General features: G+C 36.8%; 1 protein-coding gene across 2 annotated transcripts in view; it reads left to right on the top strand.

The window, feature by feature from the left end:
* PIK3C2G (phosphatidylinositol-4-phosphate 3-kinase catalytic subunit type 2 gamma) overlaps positions 1–14,402 on the top strand; it is a 268,609-nt gene that overhangs the window by 50,039 nt on the left and 204,168 nt on the right. For both annotated transcript variants that reach the window (XM_037033809.1, XM_037033810.1), the window contains 3 exons: positions 2,176–2,246; positions 5,315–5,378; positions 13,960–14,019. In XM_037033809.1, the coding sequence (XP_036889704.1) occupies positions 2,176–2,246; positions 5,315–5,378; positions 13,960–14,019 (195 nt within the window). The remainder of the gene's footprint in view (positions 1–2,175; positions 2,247–5,314; positions 5,379–13,959; positions 14,020–14,402) is intronic.

Below are 14,402 nucleotides of genomic sequence, written 5' to 3'. Positions count from 1 at the left end.
TGTCATAAAATTGGTATGAGAGAATATATGATATTTTACTCTTTTTCTATTAAACTCTGCATGATTAGGAGATAATAAATTTTCTTTCATGATTCTATATTTTTAAGTGCTGTCAAAATTTTCTGTGATTTTTCATAATTTTAGGAATAAAAATTATAAATAATTGTATTTCTTCCCAGTAGAACAACATAAACTTGTCTTGATAATATCATTTTATATAATACTAAGAATATAATGATTATTATAATTCTATTAAATGTATTGGCAGGCAGTCCCTTCAGTAGATATTTCAGAATTCTAAAAGGCATTATACAGCTCAATTCAGCTCATACACCTTTCTTATTTTAAACTTACTTGTATTTTAATGAAATAAAGAAATCTAATTCTTGTTCCATGAGATTATTTATAAAACAAGTTGACAGTCTTTGGAAATCATTCTAGATTTCCAAATTTTAAAATCCCCCTCTTAATGTAATGTGATGTTATGCGAATGACGGAGTCTTTCTAAAAAAAAAATTGTTCTCCCTCTCTCTCTCTTTAACTTTGATTGAAAGCATTGCCAACACTGTAGATACTAATCATAAATGCAATATTTCTTTCTGGCTCAAGGAAATATTCACAAAACATTCAAGCAAAAAATTTTTATGTGAAAAAGAAAACGTACTTTAAGTTTTCTCTTAAGATGAAGGTATGACCTTTAGCTTTAGAGAAAAGGAAAGTGTATGATATATTCCATAGACAACTGTTCAAAATTTTCTCCAGCTTTTAAAAATGCTTTAAATGAGAATTTTTCTCTTGTAAATTACCATATTACAAAGATCAATCCCCTCCCCTCAAAAGTATCTCTGGAAGCCAAGTAAAGTGATTATAAAATGATTATTATTATGCTATACAGAATGATGTAAATAAGTCATATTTATTTATATTGCCTAGGTTGTAACTTCTGAAGAAATGAAAGTTGCAAATATTGCAATTTTTACTATCTCTTTTTTTTGGCTCCAGATTTTGCTTTTTATTTTTCCTCCCTTCTTACTGTCCTTTTCATGCTTAAAGTTTAGCTTTTACTATTGCAGAAAAAAATTGTCTTACCACTATCACATTTTCAAATGTAGTCACCCCACTGACTCCAGATGTAAATTCCTAGACAGTAAGCCTCATGTTTTTAAGTTCCTTAGCATTTCTACAAAGTTTTTGTTAATAGCACACACTCAAAGTATTGTGTTATAAGTGACTCCATTCTATCCAATCCAACTTAGCTTTCTTATTCTTCCTCCCCAAACAACCAATGTAAATATCAATTTACTTTTTACCTTAAGCCATGTAAAGGTTTTCCTTCTGATGTTTTCTGTTAGAAACTCTAATAAGCAGTTTTTAAAATAGATTGTGTGTGTTTTGACATAAAAGATTGCATGCAGCACAGCATTTAAAGGACTCACCCAGCTGCCAAACTTATCGCCACCGTGTGGTGAAATAGTGCACTGGTGATGACAAACTGCATTCTGTGCAGACTTGCCTAGGGTTATCCTGAAGAAGCTCGCAGCCACTAATTTGGGAGTGAGGTTTGGACGTGTGTGCGCGCGCACGCTTGGATTACAGGCTGGGTATTTTACATTGAGTAGTTCCCACTCATCTTGGGAGAATGAACACAGTGCCATCGGATAACTTCCGGGGCTTATGGCAATCAGTAGTTGTAAATCATTAGTACAATTTAATGTTCGTAAAATGGTAAGTTCTCTTAAATGACGTTTGGCAGCAACATGTGGTAAAGCTGAAACGGAGGCATTCATTCCATGTCTTCACGCCAACCTGGCACACTGTCTCGGCTTACCCTGCCGTGGGGTCCCTGGCTCAATGGAAAGAGCAAGTGCACATGTGCGCGAGGGACCTGAGAAACTGCCTTCCACCCAGGAGAAATAACGTTTGACCTTGGTGATGTCAGAATGTCTTTTAACTTGAGGCTTATCTCCAGCTAAAGCTCAGCTCTCTGTTTTACTTTTGAAAAGAATGCCTATGCAGTTGAGAGTCTTGTAAGTTCTTTAAAACAACGTATTAAAGATGATAGATGAGGGTTATCAAAGAGGTGAATTAAATGACAGCAGGAAGTTACAGACCTATTTTTATCTGGTACTCATTCCTATTCACTCCATAAATATTAATATATTCTGCTGTCCACAGCATGAAGATGACCACCGCCAGTTTTTTCTGAACCAACTTTTAGAATTTATGCATATTTGGAAAATATCCAGGTAAGACATTTTATTTCTGTTCCAAGACTACTTTCTGACTGAGTTCTCAAGTGTCAAATCACAATATTTTTTCCTTGATAGTAAAAACCGTCCTTTCACTAGTACCATGGAAGCTATTGTACTTTTAATAGATACCTCCTTTTGGCAAATCCTGTTAATAATTATCTCTTCCTCACAGCTATTCACATACATTTGAAGAGCTGCTAACACCTTTCAGAACACTCTAACATTCATTTTAAATATCTCTGCTACCAGTTATTACATTTTCAATGATTTTTCTCCCATTCATTTTGTGAATTTGAGTTTTGCAAGTGTCACTAAGCTCTCTGTATGGCTACATTTCCATACTTTGAAAGTCACCACCTCTTGCTTTAAATTTCTTTCTGGAAATCTCTGAAAACACCTAGTATATTTAAACAGAGGAGTGCGGATTCAAATTGGAAAACTCAAGTGACAGCAAATGAACACATCCATACCGACTCTGATATCTAAATGCACGCATGCATTATTTGAAAGAATAGACCTAACTAAGAAGCTAACTTGGGAGAAGATATCAGTGACAAATTATTGGTGTATCTGGAATAAATATTGTTCTGAGTTTAATGAGCAAATAATGAGGTGTGGGAGACACATGTCACAAATCTCTAAAGAAAAGCGTGATGTAAAAAATATGATTTAAAATTATTGTAGGTGACCATTAATAGTAACTGTCACTTCATATACATATTGCATATATTATCTCACTTAACTTCTCCCTATAGCCCTATGGTAGTACATATTATCTTATTTCAGAATCAAGAAAATTGAATTTTGACACTTAAAAGTTATTTACCTGGCCCAAGACCACTTATTTTGTTAGTAGCAAGACTGGAATCAGTTCTGAAATTTGCAAAGGCCATCTATTCTTTTATTAAACAATTATGTCTTTCCATGTGTGCTTCTCTTTTTTTCTGCCAAAATAGTCAACCTCATACCATATAATCATAGACTGGGTAGGATTAGAGAGGACTTTTGACATAACCTAATACAAATTTTCATTTTATAGCTAATTACTGGATCCAGTACAGGTTCACTTCAAAATGGCACACTGACAAAGGCTGTAGTTTCCCTGTTTCAAAATAAGTTCATAAGAAAACCCAGCTGGACAGGGGAAAGAGTCATCAAAGCTGACAAATTCTTTAAAAAGTGGAAAAATCCCTGGGAGACAAAGAATTGTTTTGAACTGGTTTGGTGGAGCATTGCGACTTATAGCTGCCCACCACCTTGTACACAAAGAAACTTGTGTAGTCTGCAAGAACATAGTTAAAGCAAGGGAGTTTTCATTCTTTTTCTGTCTTACCCTGCCATTGTCTTCCCCTTCGCAGAAGTCTGGTGGCCTTGGCCACCATGCAGTACAGTTGTCCACAGTTCAGGTTTATTTAGGACAAAGCAAAAAGCTCTGGTGCAATGAGAAGTAGATGAAACCTGGCAAGGAAAGACAAGCTTCAGAACCTAACCCCTCCATCCCTTCTCGACAATCCCAGAGCCACGGACTACAATCTAGAGAGACCCCAACTCCAGATACTGCTTGTCCTCTGTAAAGGAAAGTAAAACAGAGCAGTCTATCATTTTCTCTGCCATCAAATAGATATTTAATGCCACAGCCATGTCTAAAATCGAATGTCTAACTCTCCATCCATTCTTATTTCGCTTACTCTGCACTCAACCTTAACTTTCCTAAATGTTATCTAGCACAGGTGCATTTTGAGCCTCATAAAGGCCATTGGATGCTTTGTTTCCTTTTCTTTTTAAGTTTTACTGAGATATAATAGACATATAACATTGTCTATTATATGTGTAATGTGTACAATTGATTATTTGATAGATAGGTATCCCAAAATGCTAACCACAATATTAGTTAACATATCCTTCACTCACATAATTACCATTTTCTTATTGTTATAGCAAGAACATTAAAGCTGTGTTCTCATAGCCACTCAGGTGTACAATACAGTATTGTTAACTATAGTCACAAGGCTGTGACTTTCCAGGACCTTCGATCCCAGAGCTTATTTATCTTACAACCGAAAGCGTGTGGCCTTTGACCAGCACCTCCCCACTTCCCTGGGCAGTTACCCTTCTGTGTTCTGTGTCCATTAGTTCTCTTTGTAGATTCGACGCGTAATTGAGATCAGATGGTATTTGTCTCTCTCTGTCTGACTTATTTCCCTTAGCATAATGCCCTCAAGGTTCATCAAAGTGGTCACAAATAAGAGGGATTCTTTTATGGCTGAATAATATTTCACTCTTGTATATATTACATTTTCTTTATCCATTTGGATATTGATGGATGCATTTATTTTTTTTATATTTGTGATATCTCATGATTCTGATTTACATTTCCCTGATGTTAGTGATGTTGTTCGTGTATCCTTAAGAGAAAGGTCTATTTGAGTCCTCTGCCCCTTTTTAATTGATTTTTTTCTTTTGTTATTGACTTGTATGAGTTTCTTATGTACTTTACTTCCTTATCAGCTATATGTTTTATGGGGTTTTTTTCTCTCACACCTCAAGCTGCCTTTTTATTTCGGTCACTGTTTCCTCAGTTGTGCAGAAGCTTTGTCGTTTGATGTAGGCCCACTGGTCAACTTTGCTTTCTGATGTTGCTTGTGCTGTGGGTGTGATATCCAAAATCTCATTGCAAAAACTGATGTCAAAAGGCTTTTCCCTTATGTTTTCTTCTAGGACCTTTACCATCCATTTTCAGTTAATTTTTGTAAATGGTTTAAGATACGGGTCCAATTTCATTCTCTTGCAGAAGACTTTCTTGTTATCCCAACACAATTCATTAAAGAGATTGCCCTCTCCCCACTGAGCATCCTTGACTCCTTTGTCAAGTATGAATTGAACATGTGTCTATGGGTTTGCTTCTGGACTCTCGATTCTGTTCCATGGGCCTATGTGTCTGTTTTTTAAATTTTAGTAAATTTATTGGGGTAAAATTGGTTAATAAAATTTTATAGGTGTGTGCTCGCCACCCATCATGTTTTCCAACCAAATTTTAAGGAAAGTTTTTTTCTTCTTTCCAGACAGTGCCTTTCAACAGTAATCAAAAAATATGACTCCCAGCTGAGATGCCTATTGAAAACCCAGGTATTAATTAACATGTGTTACTTCATTTATCAATTCAATAAGCATGTAGTAAGCATCAACTTTTTCTAGAACTTTTCAAGTTTCTTAATATATAAAGACGAATAAAGCAGTGTCTACAGGTGAGTGGCTTTCATTTTACTATGACAAAACAGAAAAGTAAATACATGTGTATAATGACATGTCATAGGTCATGTGAAAGACCTATGTGTACACAGAACACACACAAGGGGTTTGTCAATTTTACTTATTTGGTCTGTATGTTGGACACTAAGTACACCAGTCATAGAAAGGGCATAATGAAGGAAGGTAAGAAATAGGGATAACATGAACGAAAGATCCTGGCGTGATTAGGAAACTATGAAATTTACAATGGCTGCAAATAGAGGTCAAGGTGAGAGCCTGGAAAGAGCCCAGATGAAAGGGGCAAATGGGGGGCCAAGGAATTCAGGATCTTAAGGACATATTATTGGCAATTGAATGATTTTCTAATTTATCAGGTGATGACATGGAGCCAACGTGCAGTATTGTAAAATGACAGATGCGTAATTAGAGAGGTATTCGTTAGCCCAAAGAGAAGCTGGGGGCATTGTCAAAAGTTCTAATATAGGGATGGACAGGAGAGAACAGATTCATAGCAGGTTAAGATGTGTCATTTATAAGATTTGATAAAGTACTATGGGTAACAAAAGAACAGGTTGCCTACATTTCCTCCAGATTCCTGGCTATTGACTGACCAGTTGAAAACATCAATGCACTAAAATAGTGAAGAGAGAAGTTAGCTTGCTGGGGCAAATTATGGATTCAGTCCAAGATGACCAAGCATCAACTGGGCATCTAAATTATAATCGCTGTTACATAGATCATTTCTTATAAGTTGTTCTGGCAGAAAAGTGTTCATCTTCCACAGGGAAAGTATCATATGATTAAAGAAATTTGTATAACAATGTTTTAAAATAAGTGAAGATTAATTTTTCCATTAAATAACTTGACTCCAGATATGCATATAAAGTGACATACATCTTAAGTAACTATTTCTGACACCAGTGAACAGTAAAGGATTCTGAAAATAAATTATATTTCCTCATATAGATCCCGAATTTGTGTGTGAATTCCACATGAATATTTAAAGGCGTGGAGAAGACAAACATATGACTTACGTTCCTTCCTCAAGTGTGATCCTCTCACTCTAATTTCATTTTCCTTCCTTGAGTCTGGCCTGAATCTGGGAATTTTAAATGTGGAATGTAAAAATAATTCAAAATTAGATTGTTTTAAGTCTCATGAAAGTGTCGCAATTACTGCTTCTTTCATCGTGATTCTTCATCTTTGTGATAGTCATTCTTTCTAGTGTAGAATTTCAAACTTTCCAGGGACCAGGACAGTTTAAGGCTTCATTCCCAAATCAGTTATGTATCTTGAATACATGTAGATATACTTTCAAAGCTATGGTAAAGCACTCATAGATGAATTTTAATGATCTAAGTACCAGATGTCTCATTACTATTCATGCATCATAGATGTTTTTTACACACACACACACACACACACACATGAACTGTTGAGAATCTGTTAACAGTTCTTATTTTGCAAAAATAGAAGTTTGGACATATTACTCATACATGAGGAATCCAATATTTCCACTTTGAAAGAAACCATTGATTATTATAAATTTTTAGAACATGACATAAAAGTTGGCAAAACATCAAAGAAATAGTGTCCTTGTAACATCACTGGCAAGTAATTATCATCACTCACATCTGAATTATTTTATAAATAGGCCACAATGTCTGCAATTTTCCAGATGATATCCATGAAAACAATGGGCTTTTAAAATGAGATTCTGCCTGTAAAGCATAATCAATAGAAAATATCTGAGAAGTGAGGAAAGACTCTGACATTATCAATTCACAATTTTGCATTTTATTTGACAAGTGCATTAAGTAGCATTTCATCAATGCCAAAAAAAGTATCGAGTTGAAAATTACATTTTTATGTTTCCAAAACTTGGATCATTACATGACTTGAAAAAAGAACAAATATGCAGGCTACATAAATATGGCATAAATATTATTGAATATCAATGTAGATAATTTAAGTTTCCAAATATTATCTTTCTTCAGCAATGATTACCTACCATATTTTAAACGTGACTTAATTTCATATTAAGCATCTTGAAAGAAGTTTTCCTAATGTATTACTTAAGGCAAATCACTAAACTATTTACTCATTAGAATGAAGAGAAATGGAAGTTAGAACCATGCTCTGAAGTTGATGTTCTAGTTGAAGAGGCAGCATATTCACATACACAGCATACATAGAGTGGGATTTATACAGAGAAAAGCAGTGTAAAGCCAGGTTTGAAGCTAGATGAGAGGATGAATCTCTGATGCAAAGTTGTATATGCCTAGGAGCCTCTATTATATAATCTCTAAAATTTTTATTCAAATGTCAAGTAGGATTTTTAGAAAAAGTTAGCAATTCCTATCACTGATGACAAACTTAACACTAGACTCTAGTAACTGGTGAGCTAGTTATAAACTATAAGGATTCGGGTTCAGGAAAATCTATTCATGCTTCGCAATGTGGTTTAGCTTTGTGAAACCTCTACCTGGTCTGAAAAGAGCTAAAAACTTCCAAACTCTTTACTATCTAGCCCGTGACTCATAAACTGTATTGACTGGATAACCAGAAGAATATGCAATCTTTATTAGTCAAGTTCAAGTGATTCAATAAGGAAGGCAAAATATTACTTAACTGATACTTTTCCTTCCCTAAAAGCCAACTCTAGCTGTATTCAGACTCTAGACAGAGACTGAAAATCCCATATATAAGTAGGAAGAAAAGGGGCACAGAGGAATCTTATGTATTTATTTTTTTGGAACTGAAGCTCTTCCAGTAACAATCATATCTGTTGGACATCAAAAGTCCCAGTCTGAGACAGAGCTTAAACACTGACAGAAAGGACAGAACTACCTTCAGAGCAGAGATTCCAAAGTCAGAGAGACACATATGTCAACCCTCTGCCAGCGATGGAAGTTTTTATTTGACCTTTCTAGAGTTCACAAAATTCATCACTAAAGTCAATACCATAAAATATAATAGTATTTTTTAATTACTGAAACAGTGCCTAATATAATATAGTATCTGGATGATTAAAGGTGTTCAAGGAAAGACAAGTACAGTGTTGCTTCGTTGCTATCCGAGTTACTATTTTTCATACTTTGTAGAGGACTGTACAGGATCCAGGAGTAAAATGTCACCAAACTAATTTTCATTTCCAATAGAATGTAAGAAAATGTAGAAAAGGAGCAAAAACAACATTAAAAATGAGAAAAAATAAATCAGTAACAAGGGCCAGTTGAAGGGTCACAATAGAAGTCAAGGAGAAGAGATAAAAATCGGGTCATGAGAAAAATAGAACAATTGCAGGATTGGAGCCTACCTTAGCAGAAATAAAGGGCAGACTGAAACCACTCAAAGTCAGACCTATTACATTTTGAACACTCCTAGACATGAAGAAAAAGAAAAATGAAAAAGTGAAAGTAGCCCTTCAATAAGGAAGGTAATCTTTAGCCAACATAATTTGTATTCCTAGTGAGAAAGAAAGCAGTGAAAGGTTCTGTCAAAGGAATAACATGATCTGGCATTTGATTTGGAGTTTGTGCCGTGAGTTATACAACACATGGGGAACATATAACAATATTTACAAACTAAATAAGAATAAAAGTGCAGGCATTCACATTAAACATTAAGATGAGGAACAAAATATCGCCAGCTCGCAGGATCTGACTGCATGCCACTTTCTACCTCTTTTCCTTTACCAAGAGGTATCCTTTGGTTAAAGGTATTTTGTTGCTTTTCTTTCCCATTTCACTGCCAAAGTGTGCATCCATTAGCAATCTTAAGGACTAAGCTTCTTTTTAATATCTGTCTAAATGGAATCAAAGTGTATGTACTTTTTGAGGTATATGCCTTTTCAACACAGTGTTGTTTCGGTTGGAGATTTATCCACTGTGTCCCATGTGGTTGTGATTTCCTTATTTTCATTGCTGTACAGTACTCAGTTAGATGAGTGAAGCTTATTTATTTACATATTCTATTGTTTGTGTACATTTAGACTAATATCAAGGATTCTTCTACGGTATATGTCTAGCATCATAAACTTAGAAGGTAATACAAATACCTTGTACTACCAAAGGTGTTATTTTTCCAATAAGGTCTCAGACATTTTACAATACTGTGAGCATCTCCATTGCTCCTCTTCTCACTCATGTGTGATATAGTCTGACTTTAAATTTTACCTACGGGAGGAGGTAAATGTGATGATGTCTCATTCACTTTTAAATTTTCACTTTACTGACTACTAATAAATTCATGATCCTTTACTTTTTTTTAAAGGTAACATCAAACTGTTATTTTTGTAATTTAACATATTCCAACATTTTGTCCCTTGACCTACATTTCATTATCTTTTTCAATAGATTTTTGAAGTTATTCATACAATTATTCTTTTTTTGCTTATGTGTGTTATAAGTATCTCTGCTAGCTTGTCCTTTTATTCTCATTATGATGTCTTATTATTACATTAACCTTCTCAAAGTTTAATTTATATAATATACACTCAGTTAACAATAGAATTTGACTCGTTTTGAAAATGCACATACCAATGCAACCACCATAGAAATCAAGATATAAAATTGATATAAAATCAAGATATGCATAACACCAAAGAGTGCCCAAGCCCTCTTTGTATTAAATCTCTCCCATCTTAGGCATTGTGTAACCATGAATACAAATTTCTTTTGCCTTGATATCTAATAGAATTTTATTACAAGTGATAAAACAAAATCCTTGCCACATTGTTAATCTTAGAAGCAAAGATGTGGTTTTACACAATTTACTATGGAGTTATTGTGAGGTTATGTAGACATGATATGGAGCTCAATGCCCTTTACTAGGTCAGGAAAGTTTTCTGCTATTTCTAGTTTGCTAAGAGTCTATATCATAAATGGGTGATAAATTTTGTCAAATGCTTTTCCTATAGTTGTAGAGATGAGCATATGGTTTTTCTCATTTATTCTTTTCATATTTTAAAAATATTTTTACACTGTTGAAATAAATCACATTTTGTGAGAATTTAGAACCTTTCCATGAATTTCTGGTTTTATTAGCTAATATTTTGTTAAGGACATTTGCATCTATATTTATGAGGGCCATAAGTCTGTATTTTTATTTTCCTGTAATGTTGTGGTTTTATTTTGACATTGGAGTAATGCAGGCCTTAGAAAATAAGTTGAGAAGTATTCTCACTCTCTGTAGCTTGAAAGAATTTGATTAGATTTGGTTTTATTTCTTCCTTCAATGTTTGAAAGAATTCATCATTGAAGTTATCTGGAGTTTTCCTTGTAGAGAGGATTTTAGTTAGAAATTTAATTTTTTATTTTTAATTGAATTTATTGGGGTGACAATGGTTCACAAAACAATACAGTTTTCAAGTGCACAATTCAGCAAAACATCACCTGCACACTGCATCGTGCACCCATCACCCAAAGCAAAGTCTCTTTCCATCCGAATTTATCCCCTCTTTGCCCACCTCCACCTAGCCCCATTCCCATTTTTCTCTTGCTGTCACCCTGTTGTTGTCTGTGTTTGTGTGTTATATGTGTGTGTGTTGCTCAATTCCTTCACCTCCTTTCATCCAGGCCCCCATCTCTCTTTCCCTCTGAGAGCTGTCAGTTTGTTCCATACATCCATGCTTCTGTTTCTATTGTTCACTAGTTTATTTAGTTCATGACTTTCCACATGTAAGTGAGACTATACAGTATCTACCTTTCTCTGGACAGCATACTTCATTTAACATAATAATCGGTAGGGTAACATTGTTTGCTTTCTACAGTACCTGTTTGTCTATGCCTAGGTCCTTCTCAATATTTTTGTCTCTCCCTCACATACTTTTCTCTTGTTTATTAGTGAAAATAGAATCAAATGTTTTGTAGTTGGGTAAAGGGAGTTTTACGTTGTAATGATCAACCACAGCCCTAGGCAGACTGTGCTCTTAAATCTCAAGACTGGAACTTTATGAGAATTCCTGACCCTCTGCATGTGCCTTTTCCTTATACTCTTGTACAGGAGGGTTTTCTGCCCCTCCTCCCAGTGGTATTGCTACTGAACAAAAATGGGGATATGGCTGCCTGCCACCAAGAGAGGGAGCTCTTGAGGCAGAGGCAGGTGAGAAAGGAAGGAGGTTCATATTCAGGTGCTGAATGACCCGAGGGAATGGGGAACTCTCCTTCTCAAAGCTGATGCCCCTCAAAACCCAGGTAAAACCCAGCTATTCTTAGCAAGATCAAAACAAAAGGCAGTACCCAGAGCTCTTACTCCATTTTACAGTATCACCCTTCGGAGCCTGTGGCAGTTGCTAAGTGGTCATCCAGGTAGCTTAGCTTATTCCAAGCTGTGGTACCTCCTCAGGTTCCCTCCTGAAGACTGCGTGTGACGCCTGCCTGGCAATGGCCCTATGGCTGCTAGAGCCACAAGTCTGCATGCTCCTGGACATGGTAGCATGTGAACACATCAGCCAATGTTTCACTAAGTCAGCGAGAGAAAGAAAGACTCTCTCCTAGAGGCGCAGGCCATATGGCCACTAAGAATAGGCCACTGCCTTTTCCAAGTGCAGGTTCCAATCAGTGAGCAAAGAGCAAGAGAGTGTTTCTTTGTTCCCCTGGGACTATATTTGTTTGGGGTATGGGAAGGGCCAGGTACTTTTTCAGAATGACCAATTGACTTCTTAAACTTTTGTGCGTTTTGAGGGGTCCACCTCCCAACCAATCCCTTCTTTCCCCAGGCTAAGCTGGCTGCCTCTCTGGTCCAGCACCTCCTCCTGCCACCACTGTGACTCTATGACCCATGTGCTTGCCCTCCCCTGGTCCCACCCCCAATCTGGTATCAGGAGGGAATAGGAGAACTTTTTCCTCTGTCCAATTACCTTGTTAGCCTTGCACGTGCTCCGTAAGGACCACCCCCTGGTGCCATCTTGCCAGGGGGCAGGGAGACTCCACTGGTGCTCCAGCAACTCTACCTCTCATGCTCTAGTCCCCACCTGCAGCAAGTTGCCCACACCCAGGGCCCGTGGATGGAAAGTGACCAAACCAAAAGCTTAAGTTAAGGGATCCTGGAAACCTCTGCACAACCTCTCCAGCAGCACCAAGAATGGTCTCAGCAGATTGGACGGGGCATCTGCAGCCCAGATCAGGACCTCCGCACCAGGTGTGGAGTGTCCATAATGTACATGCTCAGTTATCCAGACAACGTGGCCTTACATCCTCGGGACCTGGCACTGCACTGTGAAATTTGATGTCTTTGCCATGGCCCTGGGCAGTTCTGAAGACATTACTCAAACTTCCAATCTTTGTCTCCAAAGAACGTGACTGGGTGCACATGCTGCTCCCAGGTTATTTCTCATGGCCTAGCTCTATTTCCCACGGTGACCCCTCCTGTTCCCCCCCTCAGCCTGCCCCCAGTGGTCCAGACAAGCTGTCTATCAGTATCAGTACCTGGCCTGTGACTGGATCTGGTATCCATGTAGGATCAGGACTCCAGATAAGGTCTCCTGCCCTTTGCTGATGAGGTTTTTTTCTCAACAGCAAAGAGTCTCAGTTATAACTGCCTCTCCCCTAGAGGTAAACTGCTTTTCTTTCTCTTCCCCCCCACCCCCAAAAGCAAAAACTTTTGCCTGGAATCAGAATGACAGAGGGTATTCTCAGTCTCCTAGGGTCACCATTTTCCTAGGCCCACCAACCAGCAAATGAATGCTTTTACTTCTTGTAAGAGAAGACTTCACAGAAGTAAGCAGGGCTCTGTGCCTATCCCATAGACACAAATGCATACCACGTACCTGCACCACTGCACGGACCTTTATTTTCCAGCATCGCCTTTAATATTTCCCTTGAACAGCTGGTGGGTGTCCACGGAAAAGATCTTCAAGTGGAATGTGAAGTCCTTGAATTCCCAAATATTCAAAATCGACATACTAGCTCATACCTAGCTTTTAAGAATCTGTTAAAATTTTAGCTGATTTATTCTCACGCTCTAATGTAGTGACCACCTCTTTCTCCCGTGCTCTGCCAAAGGTCAAAGACTGTCTACCTCATCTCTCCTCAAAGTAGCCTATTACTTTGGAATTCAGTATACTTAGTTACCTTGTGACCTCAAACTATACTAGAGTCAGAAAAAATAATGATTTTGCATATTTTCTTCTTTTTCATTGTTACTGTGGGAACAAAGTTGAATATTTTAAGCTGAAATGGAATTCCAAAGACTATTTTTATTATTTAAGGAACAAGCAACTTATAATAGCACTAACTATTAAACCTGGAAAGAAAATAATCCTCAATTTTCCCCAAACTCGTTAACTAAATTTGATAATTTTCAGGATGTAAATATAAATAGAAATGTATTAAGGCTTATGTAATACCTGAAAATTGTTAAGCTGTCACATGGCTGTCTAAACGCTGTATTTTGGTCTCTACCATGGCTAAATGAAGGTAGAGGGAAACTTATACTGTCTTGTTTTATTCTCCAGAAAGATGCAGAGGAGAAGCATTTGCCACCAAATTTCTCCAATGCCCCGAATATTTTTAAGGTAAGCTTAATATCTAAAATATTAGAATGGTACTCCTTCAGAGTCTATGAGGCATCAAGTGTTTCCTAAGATAAACTTGGAACATGTCACACAAAATAACATCACAGCACGATTATTGGTTTTCAGTAACTCAAAGATTCACAATAGTCTGGCACGATTTTTAGCATGAATACTTCATGTGGGTTGTATAAATTAGTACAGCTACACATAACACAACTACTTAGGTAATCATTTTCTTTACTCAAAGCCCCTGATTAGAGAAAAGCTCCCTCAAAAGTTCTGCTGGCCAGTAAGCACGGTTTTTCTTCTTCCATCTTGTCCAGATGACAATCTACCCAATGTCAGGAATTTACTTCAAGACCAGAGCTCCAGCGCTGACCCTT

The sequence above is a fragment of the Sturnira hondurensis genome, unplaced genomic scaffold (assembly GCF_014824575.4).
Source record: "Sturnira hondurensis isolate 20B ecotype Veracruz unplaced genomic scaffold, ASM1482457v3 Scaffold0021795, whole genome shotgun sequence".
NCBI classification, from domain to species: Eukaryota; Metazoa; Chordata; class Mammalia; order Chiroptera; family Phyllostomidae; genus Sturnira; species Sturnira hondurensis.
This window is presented reverse-complemented; position numbering and strand designations above follow the sequence as displayed.